Here is a 24926-nt window from a genome sequence, read left to right on the forward strand (position 1 = left end):
ATAAGCATTATAAACTTAAAGTTACTATTATTTTTAATTGTTAAAATAATTGTTAAATTCAATTGCAGGTGTGTCAGAGAAAACTGTAACAAGAATTATAAACGAAGGTATAATAGCGGCGTGTACTTCGAAAAAAATTGTAACCCAACAATTATGCAATAAAACTCTGAATAAAAAATTGTATTGCTTTTCTTTACCCTATTTTCTCATCTTTTCCCTGTAAGTAGGTAGAACACCGCTAATATAAGTAAATGAAAATATACTTTTTACATAACAGAAATATTGTTTCATCGAAGTATGCAGAAAATAATATTATTTGATAAATTACATCTGCTATAATTATTATTAAATGAAATAGGTAAATTTGTTACGCATAAATGGCAACATTACGTTATGCGATTGCAGCGCCGCGTCTGGGGGACTTCTTTCATGAAAAGGACTATACATAAGGCTAATGTAGACTACACTGTAGTCACTACAGATTAAAAGTTAAAACACTTTAATTTTTTATCTGTGCTAATGGCTGGTCAAATTTTAATATAGCCATTTGCTAAATTAAATAATTTGTATAAAATTCAACGCATTTTCTTAGTAATACATACATTAAAAACTTCTTTTGGATATATTTTCCTGCAAAACTTTAACTTTAACATTTCCAACTCCAAAAAAATGTTGGTTATCTTTTTGTTTTCATTCTGTAAAAGAGTTATCAAGTAATGTGATTGCGTCATGTAAGTCCGTACTTGTATCTAGATCGTATTATATTATATCAGGTACGTTTTATAATCTCCTTAAATATCAGCAATTTATCCAATTTAGTATAAAATTTATAATATACATTATGTACGGATGAGTTAACCTTTATTTTGACAATAACTAATAACCTATTCACTTTCAATTCTCGACACCATTTTTGTTACGCCATTAATCATATCTAATCATATGCACACAATTTAAGACTAGAGATTTCTTTAAATTACCTGAAGAGATTTTGAGTGAAGTTCATTGTAATAATATAATTTAATTAGGTTATGTTGATGTTATGAAGAATGATCAAAATCCTCAATTTAATCTCGAAGCTGAACTGGCAGGCTAATACAAAGATATTTCGTGTTATCTTATCACGACATAGATGTAACGATATTATAAGATTTTTATTCGTGAAGTTAATTTAAAATAATATTTTGTAGAATAGGGGGTTATGTGTATGTAAACAAATAAATAACCTCTAAATTTAACATTTTCAGCCCTTAGGATTGAATGATGGAAAACAAACAATAATGACTAAACACCGTAATTTGACTTGATTACTTGTAAAAAATAAACACAATCTGGATCAAAGGCAGTATATTTACATATCCTTCAAAGTATGGATAATAGTGATGATTAAAAATAAATAAGGTTTTTATCCAAATCATGGAGGGGGAAGAATTTCAGCTCCATTGGGAGTCCGAGGTTAAAGTATGTATATAACATTATTGTTTGTAAAAATGTAATTTTAATGTTAAAACTAATTATTATGTTTGAGTTTTATAAACATAAAGATGATTAATATTATATTAGCTAAGTACATCATTATTGAGTAAAACTAGTACAATAATATCTAAAAAAAGCTTTCTTCATAAAATATTGTAAATCGTGGTAATAATTTAGAGATATGTTTTAGCCCAAAACTGAAGTTTCCGAAGAAGTAGTATGTGGGTTGGATAATGTACAGACAGTACCATATTCCACCATGGTAATTTTTAACGAGAATTAGTAATAATAGCTATTTTCTGTGTATTAAATCATACTCACTTTAAATTTTTGCCTACAGACAACAGAAGAACTTATAAATAATGCTGATAATATAGCTGCAGAGAATTTAATGTATTTATCTCAAGATGTTGTAACTTACACTGACTCCTCTGATATAGTAGCTGATCCTAGCGTTGAATGTGTCACTGAAGAAGTTATTACTGATGACTGGGTTATTACTGGTGGACAGGAAAGGTAATAAAACATCCATATCATGTTATACATATTGTATACCCTATAAAATTAAGATATAACAGTGCAAAACAGAGTTAAACTCTAGATTTTTATATACATTAACTAGCAATTGTAATACATATTTACATGGTTTAGATAAAGTAGAATTTGGCAAAGCATACCAAGACAAATTTTTAGATTCACAACTTCGTAAGGTAGATTTTATAGTAATAAGAAAAACTATTTATTTTAATAAGTTAGGTGATATTTTTATTTTGGTGACATATACCGTTTTAGTTTTAAAACAATAAAGTAGTGCTTTCATTCTTGGTTGCCAATATGAGTGGCCAGTATAAGTGATTAAGTTATAGCTGCCATGTACTATATCTGGAAAAAATTATAAATTTATTGCAACATCCAGTTTAGTCAGTATTATGTGTATTTCACCATTACATAGAAACAACTCATCATAAGTAAGAAAGAAGAGAGTGTGTGTTCACTGAACACCTTTAAAAAACTCCCTAAGAAAAAAATATTGTCTAATCAAGGTCATTCCAATTCATATCTCAAGCCATAATCTCAACTCAAGCGCTGTCAAATATGTCTTCTTTGACAGCAACTTCTTACAGAAAAAATGGTTTGACGGCTCTTGAAACTAGATTTAAGTTTGATTGATGTTTGAGAATATAGGAGTGTGTGTATTTAAAGTGTTTAAATGTGAACTTACTTTTTTTTGAGATAAAAAATATCTATAATAGTTTTTTCTTCACTATAATATATATAAAATATTTATATTTACATGTAATGTTTTTCTTTTAAACACTGTATGTACATAGTACTGAGAATTAAATTTGATTATATAAGTCTTTGTCTTAAATTAATAATAATAAGTAAATAACTTATTTTACAGAGTGGAGGTGCCTTTTGAACAGTTAATGAATCCAGCACAAGATATAAAAATAGAAAATGATATTGATGTGCCTTTACCGACAGACCAGGTACAGATTTATATGGTTTTTATTAAGTTTAAAATTCAAATATTAACAAATATGCTACAATAATAAAGAACTCTTGCCAATTGATCAACACAATGAAATGCAAAGTATATTTAATTTCAGGATGAATACACAGCAATGCGACCGTTTCCATGTGATTTTTGTTCTCGGAGATTTAGAAAGAAAGCAGCTCTTATGAATCACATGGTGGCGCATCAGAATGATAGACCACATGCATGTAACCTTTGTGGTGTTCGATATGTACGCAAGTGTGATCTTATGAACCACTTCAAGGTCCATGCTTTTATACCAGAAGCAACTGAGCATATTGTTCAGGAGTATCCCAGTGGTAAGTTTAACTTAATAAATATGTATTTTACCAATCAAGGGGTAGGAAGATAGTTTGGTTTTCTTGTTTTTCAATTTAGGAAAGCAATTTTATGCAGGGTTAAATTAATTGAGTTATGGTTGTCTGTATAAGGGAGCGTTCAAGTATTACGTAACGATTTGGGGGGGGGGGGGGTTTCCTCTTGTAAAACGTTACGATGCGAGGCGAGGATTGAATTACGCGTTATTGTTAATATTATTTTACCACATCCGGTACTTTACACCACATAATGGTAACTTTTAGGTATAAAGAGTCACGAAACGTTTTACTATTGGGTACAGAAAAACGTTACGGCGCGTTACATAGGGGAAGGGGGGTCAATTAACTCCAAAAATTGCGTGACGTAATACTTGAACGATCCCTAATGTACAAATAAATATTCTATAATAAAGTGGTAGAAAAATTATTGTTGGCCCTTAATACGTAATTTCTACAGATTGTTGTATAATACATTAAAAGAATAAAAGAAAGTATTTTTTATCCACCTCATTTCATGAACATTTCAATTATAAAACGGAATAATGACATGAAATTACAATGAATAATATTTATTTGACACATTGGTTTTTCTTTCTTTCAGATGAGGAATTGCCAGAGAGTCCAGTTCTTAAGCCAAAAAAGAAAAGAGGCAGACGGAAAAAGAAACCTGAAGCTGTAAGTAAACACGCCAATCGAAATACACTAGGACGGTTTTTTATGTAATTGTCTAAATAATCACTATTTTCATGATTAGAAAGTTGTAACAAATAGAAACATAATAGTAGTTTTACTCGATGTATTCACTCATTGTGTCATTTCTGGCACATCATTAATATCCAGTTTCAGACAATGGAATGATCCTTACTTATAAATTAAAATTATGAAATATATACACGCAGAAGTCAATGCCATCATTTATTAGTGGGTTTCATTTGCGGGTTGATTTTTGACTTGACTTTTATTACATTCATTTAATCCTGCGTATTTGCCTTATTTAAAAAATAAAAGAAGTTGTCCAGATTATAGCCGTTCTGTGGTCCTGATTTGAGAAATGGCAGTAAATGAATTTTATTGATGTGTACATTGTTTTACCTATATGTAAAAATGATATTTTAAGCGTTATGAAAGTACATAACTGTATATTAAAGCACTAGTAGTTTAATTATACAGTTTCATCAACTACTAAGACAGAACACATATATCATTTCAGAACGGCGTTCCGGACGTGAATATGACGTCAGCGCGTACGCAACAGTGGTCCCGTCGCGGGCGTACACCCCCCAGGGCCCCCTCGCCCGCCCCCTCTCCATCACCCCCACCTTCTCCCTCACCGCCTCCATCTCCTCCCTCTCCCCTACCACCACCCGCTGACCCTGCTAGGCCCTTTGTGTGTCGAACGTGTGGAGTCGGTTTCGCAAGAGAGAAAGCTTTGCAATCGCATTCTAGGGTTGGTTTTATTCTTTCATTATTATTAGCTTTTTTTATGCATGACTGCAATACCTATTTCAATGATACATTCCAAAGAATTAAAATTACAAAAAGATATGCAATAAAAATGAAAGGAAATTAATAGCTAATATACGACTAACAATTGTTAAAAAGTTCTTACAGATTTTGTGACCATAAAAAGTTTTTATATATTTTTGGGTTTCTGTGAAAGAAATGTTTTTTATGGAAATTAAAATTTTCAATCTATATTTATGTTATTAATATCAATTTATTTTCAGATACACGGCGGAGATTCGCCTATAGAGTGCAGCGAGTGTGGGGAGCTTTGTTGGTCGCGAGATAGCTTAGCGTCGCACGCCGCACAAAAACATCCGCATCTCTCACATTTACCCCGTTCCATGAAGCAAGAACCCTATGACGATAATTCGGGTAAACTTAGTCGAAATTTTTATTTACTTATTTGAAATGAATTTAAAAAAATATTTAAAAAATTAAAACTTAATTATAGTAAAAATATACTTGAAATAAAAAACATTTTTTAGTAATTATAGAATTATCTAAGGTACAGTGGTACAATGCAAAAGGTGCCAGCAATATGGGCACAGCAAAAATAACTGTATGAGGCCTTACAGATGCGTAAAGTGTGCTGGGGCACATAAAACTACTACGTGCACAATAAATGATAACACTCCAGCAGTATGCGCACTATGCTCAGGAAGCCACCCTGCTAGCTACAAAGGATGCCAGGTGTATAGGGAAGTCCTAGCAAGATAGAAAATTGGAAACAAGTTTCAGCCATATCCAAAATCAAGAACCACTCTAGAAGTGCGTACTAAGAACTTTGAAAATAATGAGCCCCCAAATGACACGGATGTGATAGTCATTGAGCCTGATAATCACTCCAAGACTACCCAACCGAAACATCGGCTACCAAGCGTAAAAGAATCCCTGGGACCCTATAGTGAAGCTCCCAAAAATTCAACCAAAACTGTAGCATACCATACAGAGACACAAAAATCATACACGAGAGATAACACTGACCAAACGAAACAACAGATACACAGGAAAGACAAAGTTGACCATATAGATTCACAGAGAACAAATACGGAAAACCACGTTGACCATGAGTCACAAAGAACATACCTGAGAAAAATAGAACTCGGGCAAGAAAATAGATTCAGTCTAGAAGCACTTATAGTGAAACAGACTGAAAGAATCAACCAACTCATTTCACAACTCAGCACAATGATGAACCTCATCATGACAATCATCAGTAGGCTTCCACGATGATGTCGTTACGTATCGCCACCTGGAATATCAATGGCCTAACGCCAAATAAAAAAGAATTAGAAATAATGTTAAAACATAACAAAATCGATATTGGTCTAATATCTGAAACCCACCTAAATGACCGTAAGAATATCAAGATAGACAACTATGACGTATATTATACTAATCATCCCGATACCACATCACACGGAGGATCGGCAGTCATTGTAAAGAGTAACATCGGACACCACCTCCATAGCGAGTTTCGGGAAGACTGGATGCAAGCCACTACCATTACTATAAATGCAAGCATGGGCCCCATCAATGTAAGCGCTGTATATTGTCCACCAAAGCATAAACCGAAACAACACATGTTTGACCGCTATTTTCAAAGCTTGGGAAACAGATACATAAGTGGTGGGGACTGGAACTGTAAACACACTCATTGGGGATCAAGATTGACAAACAGCAAAGGACGTGAGTTGAAAAAATGTGTCGATAAACACAAACTTATTACACTGGGAACAGGAAAACCAACTTATTGGCCAACAGATGTCAACAGAATACCCGACCTAGTGGACTTTTTTTGTGGTGAAGGGACTGTCTGATGTGTATTTTGACGTGGCATCATCGTCTGATGGTGGGTCTGACCACACCCCTATCATAGCAACATTTAGCGTTTCCGCTATACACAGAGCACAGAGACTGGCGCTATATAATCATAAAACAGACTGGGACGCATTTGCTGAATACTTAGAAGATGAAGTTGAACTAAAGGTTAAGCTCAAGACAGAAGAAGATATAGATGAGGCAACATTCTATCACGAATCTCATACAAGTAGCTGCGTGGCGTGCCACCCCTACACTGAGCTCTTCCAATCAATTAGGTAACATACCACTGGAAATACGCAACAAGTTGGAAGAAAAACGGAGACAAAGAAGGCGATTACACACTAGCAGATCAGATGTAGACAGGTCGGAATTCAATAGAATATCTAGAGAACTAAAAGAGTTTATTTATTTATTTATTTAATTATAAGTAATCTTACAGCTAACATACAAAATATTACAAAACAAACACTTATACAGTACAAAAAGCCAAAACAGATTACATAGATATACAATATTATATAAGAAAAATGTAACAAAACAAATGTGTGAGTTAATTAAAGAAAATCAAAACACAACCTTCCAAGAAAAACTCTGTACACTCTCGCCTCATAAGAAGGATAATTACTCACTCTGGAAAATAACTAAGAACTTTAAAAGACCACATAACCATATACCACCTATAAGGATATCTACAAACGATCCATGGGCTAGGAGCGGCAGTGAAAAAGCTGAACTTTTCGCTAGACACCTAAGCGAAGTCTTCAAACCAAACTTATCATCCATGACTGAGTTTGAAGAGGAAGTGGATAGAATGATCAATAGTGACCAGCAGTTATCACTACCGCTAAAACTTGTCACTCCACAAGAATTAATGCGCACAATAAGCTATCTAGAAAACAAAAAGGCTCCTGGTTTCGACCTAATAACGGGTGAAATCCTTAAAAAACTACCTAGAAAAGCAATAGTATTCTTAACAATGTTGTTTAATGGCATTTTTAGAATACAGTACTACCCAAAGCTATGGAAGATATCACAAATAATTATGATTGTAAAGCCAGGGAAACCTCCAACAGAACCTAGCTCATACAGGCCTATAAGTCTTCTCCCAACAATATCTAAGGTTTTTGAAAAAACTTTTCTTCGGAGACTAAAACCAGTCCTGGACCAAAACAGAATTATACCCGATCACCAATTTGGTTTCCGGGAAAAACATGCTACTGTAGAACAAGTACACCGAGTGGTTCACAAAATAAGACAATCGCTAGAGAAAAAAGAATATTGTTCAGCAGTATTCATAGATATCCAGCAGGCATTCGATAGAGTTTGGCACAAAGGATTGTTGTACAAGCTGAAAACCCTCCTACCAAACTCATTCTATATGATCCTAAAATCTTATCTAGATCAAAGAAGATTCCAAGTAAAGTACGAGGAAGAACTTTCAAGGCTCTATTACATCACTGCCTCAGTTCCACAAGGATCAGTGCTTGGCCCAGTCCTTTATTCAATATATACGGCAGACTTGCCTGAAACAGAAAATGTCGTAACAGCAACATACGCAGATGACACTGCTTGCCTTGCAAGCGATGTGAACGCGAATAACGCTTCACTGAAACTACAGGAACAGCTCAACAAGGTGAACGTTTGGCTGCAGAGGTGGAGAATCAAGCCTAGCATAGCTAAATCAATACAAGTAACATTTACACTGCGAAAGGGCGATTGTCCACCTGTGCATATAGAAGACAAACCGTTACCAAGCAAAAACAGCGTGAAATATCTCGGACTGCATCTGGACAGAAGACTGACCTGGGCTAATCATATAAAAGCCAAGAAAACAGAAGCCACCTTGAAATTCAAAGAGCTATCATGGCTTCTAGGCCAGCAATCTAGGTTGACCCTGAGTAACAAATTGCTTGTTTACAAGGCTATCATACAACCAGTGTGGACATATGGAATAGAACTCTGGGGCTGCTGTGCAAGCAATTCTAACATCGAAATCCTCCAAAGATTTCAAAACATTGCACTGAGAACTATTTCAAGTGCACACTGGTTTGTGAGAAACAAGGAAATACATGAATATCTGGAGATGCCAACCATTAAGGAAGTAATCCGCAAGAACAGTACTAGATACAGGGAAAGGTTAACCAAACACACCAATGAACTGGCTAGGAGTCTGTTGGCCCCGGGAGATGATGTGGCTCGCCTAAGGAGATGGCAAGTGCTGGACCTGGACCGGAGAAGCTGACCTAAAGTAAAGAGTCCGGTTTCTGCCAACACGTACGGTGCCATTCAATGGAATCGCACCCAACCAAATTTAACCTCGGAAAATATCTGATCATGGCTGATAGCCGATTGCAGATGAACAAGAACACAAAAAAAAAAAAAAAAAAAAATCTAAGGTCCTACAACAGAGTCTGTCTTGTGTCAATTGAGTTGTTAAAACATTTTTCTATAAGATTGTGATTTTTCTAATTATCATGCCTTATCTGGATTTTTAGTAATTTTTCTAATCTATTATAATTAATGTCGACGCAGCGGTTGACCGAGAAATAGTGACCAACATTAACATTGTTGAACCCAGGACGAGATTGTGATCAGAGATATGAAGTCATATTATTAGAAATATTTTTCCAAATAAATTTTATAAAAGAGTTTGCAACTTTAAAGTGGTTTTACATAGGTTACATAGTTCTAGAATTTCCTAAAAAAGTGTTTTGATTATTATGAAATAATCTCAAGAATTTGTTTTTCCAGGAGACGATATGGACTTCCGGCTATCACCACTAGCCCACAGCGGCAGTGACCATAGTATACGTCATGGCATGGTATATGATACGGTCCGTGGACCGGAACTCTTCTGTCAGGATTGTGGAGTTGCCTTCCAACGCGCTGATTTGCTGAGGAGACACGTCACTGCTGCCCATAGGTACTATCAGTGTAACAACTTTATTTATATATATTGTACATGTCGTTAGAAATATTTCGATATCTCGAAAACTACTGAACTGAAATCGATGTAACTTGAAAAAGTGTTCCCTAAGTTGGAGTCAAAGGGTCGCCTCAACATGACTTAGTTCCCGAATTTAACAACATTATTTTTATATATTGTAAATGTCGTTAGAAATATTTGGATATCTCGAAAACTACTGAACTGAAATCGATGTAACTTGAAAAAGTGTTCCCTAAGTTGGAGTCAAAGGGTCGCCTCTACATGATTTAGTTCCCGAGTTTAACAACATTATTTTTATATATTGTAAATGTCGTTAGAAATGTATGGTTATCTCAAAAACTACTGAACTGAATTCGATGTAACTTGAAAATGTGTTCCCTAAGTTGAAGTCAAAGGGTCGCCTCTACATGACTTAGTTCCCCAATTTAACAACATTATTTTTATATATTGTAAATGTCGTTAGAAATGTTTGGTTATGTCAAAAACTACTGAACAGAACTCGATGTAACTTGAAAAAGTGTTCTCTAAATTGGAGTCAAAGGGTCGCCTGTATATGACTTAGTTCCCGAGAAATTTGTAACAAACGCTTACGATATAACACGTGTTTGAAAGCCGAAATAGACCTTTTTTTTAAGAGTCTTGTGGTGGGCTATTGATCTAAATACTTCGCCATATAGATAATTAACATATGTTTCGCAGCTACAAGCGTCACGACAGCACAAGCAGCACGTGGGAGCAAGAACACACGTGTGACGTGTGCGGCGAGAGTTGCCCCGACGCTCTTACGCTCTTGGCCCACGCTGAAAGACATGCAGAACGGCATAGGCCTAATTCTTCATCTAGGTAAAGAAAAACAATTCATCATATGTAAATTTGGTAACTTAACTTATCATAAATTAATTTAATTTTGTATTTATTTAAATTATCTTAATACATAATAAATGTAACTGGGAAGTCACGGGCTCCTAAAACTAAGATACGTGTTTAATAAAATAATGATAATTATTATTATCTTAATATATATAAATGACGTGTCACGTTGTTTGTCCGCTATGGACTCCTAAACTACCGAACCGATATCAATCAAATTTGCACACCGTGTGCAGTTTGATCTTACTTAAAAGATAGGATAGCTTACCTCTCAATTTATACCCGCAATATTATTTTACTGCAAAATATTTGTTTATTATTTGATACAATTCTAACAGATGGCGCTGTGTTGAAAGTATGAACGTTTCACATGGCATAACCACCAAAAAAGTGCATAGTGGTCCCCATGACTGATGTTCTCCTACCGTTTCCCTTGAATAGTTTGCTACTATGTTATATAACAAAAACCTTAGCCACAGCAACGCTTGGCCGGTCTGCTAGTATTATAATAAAAACGAACAATTTTGGACCACTAATACACCTATAATGTCCTTATTTATCCTTATACTCAAATTTAAACAATATGAAAAATACGATACGCATGAATGTGGAGTGATGCACCCGTCTGTTCGCGGCGAGGTCTCGAGTGAATGAGAGAAGGACGGCTGTGAGAAAATCAAAATGGCGTCTTGTAGCGTGAAGTGAGGCATGAATCACTATTGACGAACTTCCCTATTCTATTTTTCTGACTACAATATACCTAATATGAAATAAATAAACTATTCATATTTTTTGCTAAATTGTTGCAGGTTTAAGAAAATGGCAAAAGGCCGGAATGCGTCGGGCAGTAATTTGAGGCAGTTTCCATGTAGAGAATGCGGTAAGACTTTGTAATTTCATAAAAACATGAATGCTTATAAAAAGTAAATACAATTTTGAATAAGAAATTAATAAAAAACGTGTGTGTACTTATGTACACGCATTAGAAGTTACTTTGGCGTAATAATTTTCGTCGAGCACTTTAGAGCGACGTTTCCCTCTTCGAATTAAATTTTTCTTATACATTTTATAGGTCACTTCCAATCGATACGATATAATATGTACTAATCATGATATTTTTCAAAAAACACTATGTTTTTTATCACATTGAAACGGGTTTTCTTGTATAGAAATCATTATTTTAGTTTAAATAAACACGACTCTAAAAAACTCCACGCAACTTGTCGATAAAACAGAGCAAGCGCCAACCAGCGGCCCAGACTGTTTTACCGACGTTTGAACAGATATTCAGGGTTTGTTGTGACGGTGTGCGCGCATCGTAAAAATTTACTCGCATCATTATTTCCTAACGCGCCAAAAGAAGTATAACTTTAAGATTCACGTTAAACGTCTGTAATCTAAGCTGTAATATATAATAAGTTTTAAAATGTCATTTGTTGATGTACTAAAATTGAAGCAATTTTTAGGCAAAGTGTTCGGTTCACGAAGTTCTCAGCAGATCCACGTGCGCATTCATACGGGCGAACGGCCGTACGCGTGCCGATTCTGTTGGAAGGCCTTCGCTGATGGCGGTACATTAAGAAAACACGAACGTATACACACGGGTGAGTATTGCATTTATTGAAAGTCCAATCCAAAGACATACTGAAAAACAAGGGAACAGATTTTTTATATTTAAGGATAGCAATGCTATTTACATTCCAGTTTACGGCGTTGATACATTTCCAAAGACTAATCACATTGAATAGTTGTCTGTCAACTTGATTTATCTAATCAAGATTCCTGTCAAACACTCGAAACATCATCTGAATATATATTTATACAAATCTTCTGTGGGTGTGCCCTCTAACTCCTCCTAAACGGCTGGACCGATTGCGATAAAAAAATTTGTGTATTCAAGAGATGATGTTTTATTTATTTAAGATGTGTGTACAAGACAACAGCTGTCCGCTATTATAATGTGTATTTATAAAATGCTGCGTTTTTATCCGTTAAATAATAATAGGTTGTGGCCTTAGCCTTACATTTCTGTCCATTTGTTTCTTCTTAATACGCAAGTAGCCTTCTGTACCTAACATTAGTGTTTCCTAACGACCCTAGGGTTGGTTGGTGGCTCGGCTTAGGAGGTGCAAGCTATAGCCACTAGCTCAACGCTGATCCGTTAAAAATAAGTTTTTTTTATATGTCATTAGGTGAAAAACCGTACGCGTGCGCAGTATGTCCTCGAGCTTTCAACCAGCGAGTGGTGTTGAGGGAACATGTGAGATCGCATCACTCTGCACCTGATCGACGGGCGAATGGTATTTTAAATATAATATTTACATTTATTTGTGCTAAGAAAAAATACAAATACATATTCTAAAATAATGGACTATATCCATATTGTATAGGAGCGCTCAAGTATTACGTAACGAATTTTGGGGGGGGGGGGTCCTTTTGTAAAACGTTACGATGCGGGGCGGGGATTGAATTACGCGTTATTGTTAATATTATTTTCTACTTTCCAGGACCTTACACCACATAATGGTAACTTTTTGGTATAAAGAGTCACTGGGTGGTCTCAAAACGTTTTACTATTGGGTACAGAAAAACGTTACATGGGGGGGGGGTGTCAATAATCTCCAAAAATTGCGTGACGTAATTGTAAAAACGAATAAACATTGTTTTTTCTACGTTGTATATGGGAAAAATAATATATGATTGTTTTTTTTTAATAGGCGGATACCAGTACTCATGCGCAGTTTGTGGTCGACCGATGTTAACGAGTGCGGAGCTGGTGCAACATCTCATACAGCACTGTGATGAAAACACCGCTTTGAAGAGGCAACCGCAGGTAATGTCAAGTATAACAGTTGTCTTGTTATTCATGAAATTAATTCAATTATAATCAATCAAAATTTATTTATTCATAGTAGTCACTATAGTAATAGGCAAGAACAGTTATTTTTGCCCGCTCTTCATGTGGGTACTAACTGTAAATTTAAATTTTCCTGTTTTCTTAAATATTAAGGTAAATTAGTACATAGACTCTATTAACCGCCATGTTTTTGATTTACAAGGAAATTGTAAAGTCATTATGTCATAATAATTAGTAAACACTGAACATCAGCGCGCAAAATAGAAGCATGTACTTACGTACGTACTTACACTATACTATTTATTCTTAGAAGACAACACAAATACGTGGTCGATAACACTTGTAAAGTGGTTTATAACTATCTACGTTTGTTTCACCTTAATATGATTTTTTTACTTAGCTATAGCTACATACCAATATTTGGAACATTTAGCTTTGCTACCCTATAGAGACTGTTCGCTTTTCCTGAATAACCCTAAGTGCTAAATATAAAAAAAATATTACTTACTCGAATTGGTCTTCGAGTTTTGCGCCTAACAACATATTATGCGATTCATTTTTGTTTATCACCATATAAAAGTTCAAACACGAACAGTCACTAGAAGTACCACACGTTCACAAGCACGTGTTAAGATAAATAATATATGTACATTGTACATACATATATAAATTGTTGAATGAATAAAATCAATGGATGGATAAGAACCGCATTAAAATATGTTACCTAATTTATAAGCCTAAATGGCTACTTTGTTTTACATTAATTAATTGTGATTCCAGTCCGGTCCGCGCAAATACAAGCGGCGTCGTAAAGTGAAGACTGAGGCGCCTGCCGAGTGGGACGGGTCACCCCCCGCGTCCCCCGTACCCCAATCCCCCTCTCCGACTCCCCCCACTCCCCCACCCGCGCCCCGCAGAAGGCGACGGGCAGCCGTGGCACCCGCACCACGCCCACGCATGATCCACACCTCCGAGGAGACCAGGGCTAGGACCAAACAGGTATGGTGTTAATTACGTAAGCTCGTTTCATATCTGACTTAATAACGTTGATGAGATTGTATAGTGACGTAAAATAGAATATCGAGATTAAAAAAGGATATTTCGTTATTTGCTCCAAGGAAAAGCCTGGGCCAAAATGGCGTGGTTTTTAGTAGTAAGGCACAAGAGTTTAAAACTAGTTGTATAACGAATCAAATTCAATTAATTTATTTCAATCTTTAGCTGGCATCACTGCCTACTAATTCGAGGTTAAGTAAACCTTTTTAAAAAAATAAAATTGTATCTTTACTTGTGCGTTTTTTAGCGTGTGTAGTTTTAGGAACGTAATTACCACTCGCCGGTAAACCACTTTTAATGTAGACCACCGTACTTAATAAAATGGGTACATTAACTAACAATAAAATGTATGTATAGACGCAGATGTTCAGACTCGTATTGAAATTGAAAAATGTGCGCGGCCAAAAAGGTTTGCCATCACTGACATGTCAAAAAATTAAACCTGTCAGAATTCTACGGAATTAAAAATCAGAGTAGCATCATATAATTTCAATTATGTCTCCTCGCCTAACCGTACTCCGACTTTATTAAAAAATATAACAACAGATAGACTAATATTTAAATAGTTTCATAAAATGGGATCTATGGATGTTAATATATATATATATATATATATATATATATTAACTTCAGGAGCTAAACTAAGTAATATCTTTTTATACAGGTTCGAACTCGCCGACCGCCTCGACACCCAGCCGACGACTTACGGGCTATCGCCGGTTCCCCTTCGCCCCAACCGAGGAATTCCCCTTCTCCTCCCCCTTCGCCCGGTTCACCAGAAGACGCAGACGTGGATGGACCATACAAGTGCGAAATGTGCTCGCTAGAATTCCCCCGACGCGACGCCCTCTTACTTCACGTCCCTATACATATATGACGAAGAAAAACCGCTCGGGGAACGCGCGGTAAACGCTCCGGGAAAAAGTAAATTAAGACGTGTAGATGTAATAGTGTGAGATCCGGTGTAAGAAATAAATACCTTTAGCTGTTATTGAAAAAATAATATATTGATTGATAATCATGGATTCAATAAAAAAAAATCAAGCCTGTCATTTAATATATAAAATGTATGATGGTACAGAAATAGCGCGTAATCAGTAATATCCCTGGCAACAATATAGTTGCGCCAAAAAAAGGTTGATCTTCACAAATGTGGGTATACATTTCTTATATCGCATCTTCTACAATAACAAAACCCCGCTATTTTGCGTCAATATTATAATTATACCAATTATGTAAGCGGCATATGTTGATTTACAACACCATTAAATGAAATAAATTTATATTTTAACATGTCATTCTAATATCTAAATACATATACATAGATAATAGACATTATTGACCATAATAATTTTACGTGATATAAACAGAAACAAGAGCCCCTCTTTACAAAAGTATTTTGTTGCTGGTAACATGATCACAATAACATATTGTTACATTATAACTGTTACAAATTCTGGCTGTTTTACAATTATGGTGAAAAATAATTGAGTTTGACATTTTACACACAATAACTGCCAAATCTAGACAGTGTTGCCAACATTGGGTATTCCCCCCCACAGTTAGGGGGACATTTTTTTTAGAGGATAATTAATTCTAGAAAGGTTTTTTTTAACAAACGATTCTATACAGTTTATATTAAGCCTCGAAACCAACCAACAAACTAAACAAAATATGAGCTACAACTGAAATATAAAAAAGCAACAAAACTCCCATGATCGAAATAACAGCTATTTTATACTACTTGAATGTAATTTTAATTCATTCTTAACCTCAACCTCTCAAATCGAGTAAATCCTTAATAAATTTAAAAAAATTTGGCCAGCAGTACGATAGAGTTCACTTGTTGAACATACAGAACGTTGAATATATAATAACCAAAATATATTCGAAACGGCTTGCAAAACATTATTTATTACATTAATTCTATAAAGAAAATATTACATATCTTAAAAAAGCAAATGAAGTGAACATCTTAATTATTATCCCGTCGAGCGTTTTATGTTAGAAATAATTCATCTGAATAATGTTACATTTGTTTTTGTGTAAATAATAGTTAGCTATAAATTTGTTTGAAAGAAATTGTAAATATACCATGATATATTTGCGGAAGAACGAACTTTCACCTAAATTAATTGGTTCTGGGAGATCATATTTGATTTTAGAAAGTTAACTTATGTTTTCACAGTTAAAGTACCAAAGCTTTATTTTATATTGCATAATATATTTTAATTCAGTTTTAGTGGTATTTAAGAGCCGGCCTCAATCACTTAATGATTCATTCAAAGCAATCTTTTCAAAACAAAATAATTTATCTTATTTCCTGTTAATATTGTCTTGACTATAAAAATACAATTGTTACTGACTTGGCATCACCCATATTATTAATTATTAAAAAAATGTATAAATAAGTAATAATTCAAAAATAAATTGGACGTAAGACTTAAAATGGAGGAAACGTTACGATTGCTGTGATATAGCAATATAATTTTTAATTAATTGAGAAAAATTGCTATCTTGACATGGGTCCTAAAGTTTGATAATGGCGTCCGTTTTTAGTCTCTTTTAGTATTTAACTGATTGACTGATTATTCGATTAGTTATCATCTTATGTGTTTTGTATATAGTTAAGTAATTATTGTATATTATTTTGTTAATATTTACTTGTCAGGTCAGGTCTGTAAGATCAAGCAAGACTGCTGACTTATTTGATAACATTCTCGAACTATTAATAGTTAATCATTTGTTGAAAGTCAGTTCTATTAACATTTATGTTTTTGTATAAACTTATTTTATTATGTCAAATAAAGCTGCAATAAGTTTAAAAAAAAACCTTTTGTTGTGTTTTTTTTACGAATTTTGAGTGTTATCTGATCGCTCTTGTGTCATGTTATAAATATTTTAGTATTTGAAAGTTGTGTATTCTTAAATAAGACTGTGTCTAAAGTTCTCGGCATTTGGTTAAACGAGCAGCAATAGTTTTTTTTAGCTCTTTAGCTAAGCAAGCTATACGCCAATATTAGTTTTGAGTAGTGATATTTTATATTGTAGCTGATTCGTTAATACATTTCGGTATTCCAAAACTTGATTCTGATTTATTTGCTTTGACAGTTAAGATAATTTGCAGTTGATGTGTGCAATTCCCAAAACTCGTTAGTTTTCCAGTTATATTAGATTTTATTATTTTTTAAATCATAATTATTGTATATAAACTCCTAGTTTTTATTTTATTAATAATCGTGAAAAAATATTACTACTTATTGTTACTGAAAATAAAAGAAAAAGACAACTAAATGAATCCCAGGTTCATTATAAACACATTATTAATTTAATCAGTAATATTGTAATATTCCCTATAACTGGTGTCAATAATAATGAGTCTTTGATATTGAACTGTGTTGTTTTATTATAATATAACTTTTGCTGAATTTGTTTATTTGTAATTGAGCCTTAGACAAAACCACTGCGAATTTGTATTGCAACGGTCACATGACGAAGCATGAGCTCACGTGTCAAACAGATTTCGCCCCAGAAGCTTCGGAACATATTTGTAAGATTTTGATGGAAATTATTTGTTTTTTACAGGACATCTTAAGTTATCTCTCAATTGCCTTTTTATTGAATTATCATTACAATCTGGCCTAATTTGAGACAAGTGAGTATTTTTTATTTAAACTAATTTACTGAAACCGCGGTGTTACTTACACTAGCTGTACCCGCGGTTTCACTATGGTTAATTTGAGACTCCCCTTGCACACCAAGCGTGCGTGTAGGTACTTATTTTACCAGGTCAATATTTTATAGCAGGGTTTTTTAAAACTATAATATTTCCTAATACATTGATATGAAATCAGACAATTTTGGTCAAAATGAAACGACAACGCGCGGGCAGGCTCATGGCAGACCATCGCCAAGCTACAGGTAGCACTAGAAGCTCTCCGTCACCCACAGTACTCACCGGACTTCTTTTTCGAAATCTTAAAAAGGATCAATTCTCATACATATTTCTAAAACTGCTTATGCGGCATACATAAGGGAAGCTCTCAACAAAAATGTAATTTTTAACAGACTTAAAAACCGAAGGAGAGAATGTTTATAAATCGAAATGTATTTTTCAGTAGACCGATCTGGATGATCTACATCGAGATCTGACTTCCAAAGCAGTTATCTAATATTCGTTAGTTCAATTGGTGTAGGTTACATATATATTAACAGGAATTTATTGCTGTTTTTGTTAACTAATTTTTTTTTAAATTCGAACCAGAGATCCATTAAAGAAACAAGCTTTGGGACAAGGAGCAAGGAAGCAAGCCATAAATAAACCTTGGTTTGTAGAATTTCATTTATAAGAAAGGATTGGAACTAAAACACAATTAAAACATTTAATAGCTTCTTTTTAAATAATTTTATTGACATAACTTTACAGACAGTAGGCTATGGAAACAAAAAGTGAGTTGCCCTTTGGGGAGTTTTCATTCTTTAAATCTTTTACTATATAGGTATATCTTGTAGATAGATTTAGAAAAACTTATGCATATGCAAGAAGAAACGGAAACTAGTTTGATTGATTTAATAACTTCATATTTTGAATATTATTTTTTAATATTGTGTGGATACATATCAAAACTTTTTAATAAGACAACCATGTTAGTACAAATATTATTTAATGTACTTAGATGTTGTATGTTGGATCTTCTGTAACAGCAGGAAACAAAAACAAGTAGTTTTAAAGTATTTTTATTATTACTTTAATTATATAATACTAACATAAAGATACAAAAATAGTTTAAATTATAGTTACGATTCTTAATGTAAACTTATTATTTTATCGCTATTGATCATAATAGGATTTACTATACATATAAGAATAGAAAATCAGAGGCTAGACAGTTTTTAAATAAATTTTGTAATTTAAAGAATTTCTGCTAATTAAACTAAGTTAAGATGTTAAGTTTTGTAAATTAAAAATTAAAACATGAAAGAAAGGTTCAAATATTTATATTAAACTTGAAAAATAGTCATAGTTATGTTATTACTATATATTATTTTATGCTTTCTTCCTAGAAACCCTAAATTTCAAGATGGCTATAGATTAATTAAAAATCACTTTTAAAACTACTCAGAAATTGATTTTGATGTATATAAAATTCAGAATCTAAACAATACACATATTTTTGTTTAAAAAATTCAGTACCTAACTATACTTTGTTAGGAAATGAATTCTTTATCACTATCATCCAAATAATAGCTTTAATTTGTAGCACATGTTGTTGAGATATTTTTAATAAATTCTTGACTTAAACATTGAAAGTCAAAAAAGTTGAAGTAGGACAAACATATTATTAGTTTAGTTAGCATGCTCTTGTGGTCTATAGAAGTTTCTACTACAAATTAAAATTACTATATAACAGTTTTTTATTTAAGTTTACTCCGTAGCAGCCATGGCCCTTGCTTGAGCTCGAACTCTCTTATCATACTCTAGCCGATTTTGACTGAAAATAAAATTTATATAAGTTATATATCTAATTAAGTGCAGTTTGGGATGTTAAAATAATTTTTTTTGAAGTACCTCTTTCTCTGCTCTATCAATGATAAAATCAGGCATAGAAAAATGTTGGACCATTTTTACCAATTATTTATAAAGATCTAGTACCAAATCTTCAACAACTTTTATAACAATAATATATGCTTACCAGTAAATTGTATATGCTTCAGCTTGGGCTGGATCCTTAACATTAGGTTCATTGAGAAGATCTTGTATACCCAGTAAGATCTGTTTAATTGTGATTGCTGGACGCCAGTCTTTTTCTTCATCAAGCAAAGATAAGCAAACAGTTCCCGAAGGGTACACATTAGGGTGAAATAGAGGAGGTTCAAATTTACATTTAGGTGGACTTGAAGGATAATCATCCTTAAAAATCATACGCAACTTGTATAGTCCTCCTTCCCATGGTGTCTAGAAATATTTTGTTCAATTTGAGTAACACATTTTATAGAACTGATATCTAATTAAATTGTCACATATATTTTCAGAAATCTCTCATTTAAAATGCCATACTAACCCCTTTCTTTCCGGGAATCGCGCATTCCCAGGTCATTAAGTTTAGTGAACCATCAGGATTTTTCATAGGTCTAGCAACAAATCCCTGAAAAATAACCATAATGCAACATATGAAATAAGTTTGCTGCAAAGTAATTATGTTTTCCTAGAAGTATATACCAGAAACATGACTTACAAAGGGATGGTCCTTGCGCCAAGCTTTTCTTTCCTCAGCTAGACGAGCACTTGCAATACCCGACATTGTCTGAAATTACACTTTAAAAAAAATTAAATGTATACTAGATTGTATTATTGGAAAATCTTATCTGGTGACTTCGGCCTTACAAAATCTAAAACAAGGAATTGAGAGAAAATAAATTTCACAGCGCGAAAAGCGTCCCACGATGCGTCAAATGTACCATAGATACTGGCAACATATAGCCACAGATGCATCATGCAATGCAATTACAGCATCAGAGAGCCACAGGTTATAAAAACATTAAAAAATGTATAGAAATAACTTAATAGTCAACCTTGAAGGTCAGATGTCATAACGTTTCGCTAGTCTGTGTTTGTTTTGCTTTTGAGTTTTGTTGTCAGTTCAGTGTTCACAGTTGTGCGGGTTGTGCATGCTAGCTGGCGTAGCTGGATTTTTAATTTTTAAGTTTAAATTTTATAGCAGAGCTCATTTTCGCTACTCAAATTATTTAAGATTTAGCGAAATCTATAAACAATGGCTGATGATGAACAAGATCCCAAAGAATATAGATGGGAAACAGGTTATGAAAAAACTTGGTAAGTATTATTTTATTTATCATAGTTCATACGTATAGGTATTGATAACTATATTTTATTCAGGGAAGCGATAAAAGAAGATGAAGATGGATTGGTGGAGGGGCTTGTGGCTGAATTTGCTCAAAAAGCAGCGAGAAAAGCCGTTACTCAACGCCGAGGACCAGTTCGGCTGGGTATGATGAGGCATCTACTTGTTGCCATTGACTGTTCTGAAGCTATGAGCTCACAGGACTTGAAACCGACTAGATTTCTTTGCACATTGAAGGTCTACTAAATAAAAGCTTTTTAGTGAATATATATTTATATTATGAAGATAAATCTTTAAATATATTTTTTTAGTTGTTGGAAAAATTCATAGAAGAATTCTTTGACCAGAATCCTTTGAGCCAACTAGGCTTGGTTACTATGAAAAATAAAAGGGCAGAAAAAATCAGTGAGCTATCAGGGAATGTGAGGAAACATATTAAGGTGGTACAAGGGTGAGCATTTTCTTACTAATATTGGATGTATTTTGTCTACATAACCTAATGAACAAGTATGGAATATACATTTTAATAATAATACCTAACTAACTGTTTTGCATTCAATGTCGTAATAAGGCATTTATTTTTTAATTACTATTTTTTTTTTCAAGATTATTGCACATACTGAATATTTTTATAGCCACATAATTTATAATGTAAAAATGTTATTTATTAAAAAATTTAATAAATACATATTATTATAATAGAATAATAATTGTAAACTTTAACTAGGCCAGTTTAATTTAAATGTTTTTTTCACATATTTACTTCTACTGTTGTCACAGATTGTCCAACATGTCATTAACCGGGGAGCCATCACTACAGAATACTTTGGAACTTGCTGGCCGAGTCCTTAAACCACTGCCTGCGCATGCTTCACGGGAATTATTAGTTTTATTTGCATCACTTACAACATGTGATCCTGGTGATATAAGTGTTACTGTACAGGTTAGTGTTTAATGGAAAAAACCCCATCATTTAAGTTATTTCTTCATTAACTGGTTGATGTTCATAGCGCTATTAGTTTAATTGAAACAACAAAGTTATGAGAAATGCAACAAAAAACAATTCATTAAGTATAGAATTCTTAAAATAATTCAGCATGTTTTTAGAACCTGAAGAATGAAGGAATAAGATGCTCTGTGATAGGATTGGCTGCTGAAGTTAGAATATGCAAGAAATTATGCCAGGACACTGGTGGAGAATATGGTGTGAGTTATTAATTGACAGTTATAGATGACACCTTTTTATCACAGCATAAAATATTGTGTAGCTTTATAAGCTGTAGAAAAGCTACATCTTCTCCATGTCTTCTTTCTATCTTTATCCCAGGTGGTATTAGATGACATCCATTACCGTTCTCTCCTACTAGAACAAACATCACCGCCACCGCGCGCCCGTGCACTGGACGCCGGCTTGGTCAAAATGGGCTTCCCACACTCTGCTCCACCCTCCACTCAGTCTGATACAGAGCCACCAATCACTGTCTGCATGTGGTATGAACATCATGATATTATATTTATCACTGTGGCTACTATTTAAAATTAGTATCTCATGCCCTCTACTTAGAATATGTTAACTTCAAAAAGTTTCAAATAAAAGACTAGTATTGTGATTTCTGTTCTTTTTAGTACCGCGTTGTGTTAAATCAAAAAAATAGTGGTAAATAAATAATAAATAAGATGAAAATTACTAACAAATGATTTATTTTAGCCACATTGAAGAAGGTGAAGGTGTAGGAGGTGAAGGCCATCTATGTCCACAGTGTCGTAGCAAATACTGTTCACTACCTGCACAGTGTCGGACCTGTGGACTGACACTAGCATCAGCACCACATCTTGCAAGGTACATCTTCTATCAACAAATGTAATATCTATTGCAGTTAAATATAATAACTGAACATTGACTTTTCAGATCATATCATCATCTGTTTCCTGTTGATCCATTTGAGGAATTAAAAAATGAAGGACAAAGTCAATTCTGTTTTGCATGTGTAAGATCTTTCACAGATACTGATAAGCAGGTAAGATTTAAATTTCATTAATATAAAACATTCTGCTGCACCTGGCGTACTAATTGCCTGGAACGGTATATTATTAGATTTACAGCTATATTATCAATTGCAGATATATCGGTGTAACCGTTGTCTGGAGCATTATTGTTGGGAATGTGAGAGCATGATATCGACAACACTACATGTCTGCCCCGGATGTGCTTCTCGCCCTCACCTCTATCAACGGTTACCAGATACAGCTTGAATATTTTCTAAAATATCTAATCAAGAAATGAAAAGGTAAATATGATTGAGATACTAATTACGTTTGAACATATAACGCTCTCGAAACAAACGCATGTTTGAATTGGTATTGCATAAATAGGCATCGCTAACTACTGCCATTCAAATTTGTTTGTAAATAATCAGATGACCAAGCGTGAGATCAGAGATGTTCTCGTCCTTTATAGTTTTATATTATGAAATCTACGTAAGGTATTCTCGTCAAGGGCTACGTCAGTGTTGCCAGATGGTCTCGGCGAAGTACCCCTAGACTCATTTGATTTCTCCCCAGAAATACCCTAGGATGCCCTCACTAAGCGGATTCTACATGTGTATAATATTTTTAGTAAAAAAGAATGATCAAAAACCTTCAAATCCAAAAAACATAATTCTTCTGTAGTGTTATTACTGAATTTGAAAACAGGGCCACGTGTAATTTTCAATTAAAAAAAAATCTTGTTTATGGCTTTTATTTTTCAATTGCCCAACTGTGAACTGGGCACAAGGTACTTCGCCAGTGTCGTGTAGATGGAGAAGGCGGCGGCGCGAAGGAGAGTGATCGGTGAAAATAATAATTACGTTAATTTTGATTATGCACCTAAAAAAAAATTTTGAAATTCGATTGTTAGTTTACGTGTAATTTTAATATGTATACATTTTTTCACATCTGACAGTTTGACATATGACATCTTTATTGTCAGATATATTACGTCAACAGTCATTATTTATGAAAAGCATTTTATTCTTGTTATTGTATGTATAGTAGTCATTCAAATCTGTTGTGTTAGTTTTTATGACCGGCTTTCCACCAACCCACAATTAAAAATTCCATCTAAACTAAGATAATTTATGTATTTTATCATCAGCAGAAACTGATAAGCTAATTTCTCAGCAGATGGCGAAGGTGACTGAGTTTTTATTTGAGGACGAAGATAAAAATAGAAGGAAACTCTTTGAAAAAGCTTTATTTCACGCAAAAGATGGGAAAGTATTGTATATATTACAAGAAGAATTAAACAAGTTACCGGAATTATCACAAGACATAAGTTCAATTGAAAGACATTATATAAAAATGATAAGTTTTTTATATACATCAAATTGTATGTCTCTTATTGAAAGCCTTGCCTCCTTAACAGAATGGAAAAATGTACCCAAAACAATTATACTGGATAGTTTAGACAAATTTTCAAATAAATCTAATTTAAAGATTGGATGTGGTATTGTTGCATTACTCTTAGATACTGCAAGAAGCTGCTCCTTAAGTACTAACTCCACTTGTAATTTATATGTTGCAGTAACAAAAGATATGTTTAGTGAAGAAAATTGTAATTTATTAAGAGAATTGTATATATTGTAATAAATAAAGAATTTCAGAAAATTTCTCTTGATAACCAATTTTT

At 33.7% G+C, this 24926-nt stretch overlaps 3 protein-coding genes across 6 annotated transcripts; 2 read left to right on the top strand and 1 right to left on the bottom strand.

Moving 5' to 3' along the window:
- Positions 1 to 496: 496 nt before the first annotated feature.
- LOC125048681 (zinc finger protein 436) lies at positions 497 to 17786 on the top strand. Of its 2 annotated transcripts, XM_047647493.1 has the most exons (17): positions 497 to 773; positions 1248 to 1461; positions 1667 to 1738; positions 1817 to 1992; positions 2882 to 2969; positions 3090 to 3315; positions 3935 to 4008; positions 4544 to 4780; positions 5061 to 5211; positions 9415 to 9586; positions 10310 to 10453; positions 11290 to 11360; positions 11947 to 12084; positions 12673 to 12780; positions 13198 to 13313; positions 14118 to 14336; positions 15058 to 17786. In XM_047647493.1, the coding sequence occupies exons 2-17, from the start codon at positions 1417 to 1419 to the stop codon at positions 15268 to 15270; spliced, it is 2250 nt and encodes a 749-aa protein (XP_047503449.1). In that variant the 5' UTR covers positions 497 to 773; positions 1248 to 1416; the 3' UTR covers positions 15271 to 17786. The 2 variants fall into 2 exon arrangements, with proteins under 2 accessions (XP_047503449.1, XP_047503450.1); XM_047647494.1 differs by lacking the exon at positions 1667 to 1738 and having other exon boundaries at positions 498 to 773.
- A 983-nt stretch (positions 17787 to 18769) lies between these two features.
- LOC125048682 (SUMO-conjugating enzyme UBC9-A) lies at positions 18770 to 20867 on the bottom strand. Of its 2 annotated transcripts, none has more exons than XM_047647496.1 (5): positions 20779 to 20867; positions 20630 to 20709; positions 20456 to 20539; positions 20087 to 20349; positions 18770 to 19885 (listed from the first exon to the last, which is right to left on the bottom strand). In XM_047647496.1, exons 2-5 carry the CDS (start codon positions 20693 to 20695, stop codon positions 19819 to 19821), a joined length of 480 nt encoding a protein of 159 aa, XP_047503452.1. In that variant the 5' UTR covers positions 20696 to 20709; positions 20779 to 20867; the 3' UTR covers positions 18770 to 19818. The 2 variants fall into 2 exon arrangements, with proteins under 2 accessions (XP_047503452.1, XP_047503451.1); XM_047647495.1 differs by having other exon boundaries at positions 20630 to 20698; positions 20779 to 20863.
- Positions 20868 to 21044: 177 nt separating this feature from the next.
- On the top strand, positions 21045 to 24565 carry LOC125048804 (general transcription factor IIH subunit 2). Of its 2 annotated transcripts, none has more exons than XM_047647712.1 (10): positions 21045 to 21228; positions 21292 to 21493; positions 21568 to 21707; positions 22037 to 22199; positions 22364 to 22462; positions 22584 to 22747; positions 22965 to 23096; positions 23166 to 23274; positions 23378 to 23544; positions 24419 to 24565. In XM_047647712.1, exons 1-9 carry the CDS (start codon positions 21167 to 21169, stop codon positions 23507 to 23509), a joined length of 1203 nt encoding a protein of 400 aa, XP_047503668.1. In that variant the 5' UTR covers positions 21045 to 21166; the 3' UTR covers positions 23510 to 23544; positions 24419 to 24565. The 2 variants fall into 2 exon arrangements, with proteins under 2 accessions (XP_047503668.1, XP_047503667.1); XM_047647711.1 differs by having other exon boundaries at positions 24422 to 24565.
- The last annotated feature ends 361 nt before the right edge of the window (positions 24566 to 24926 follow it).

This window comes from Pieris napi, chromosome 4, assembly GCF_905475465.1.
Source record: "Pieris napi chromosome 4, ilPieNapi1.2, whole genome shotgun sequence".
Taxonomy (NCBI): domain Eukaryota; kingdom Metazoa; phylum Arthropoda; class Insecta; order Lepidoptera; family Pieridae; genus Pieris; species Pieris napi.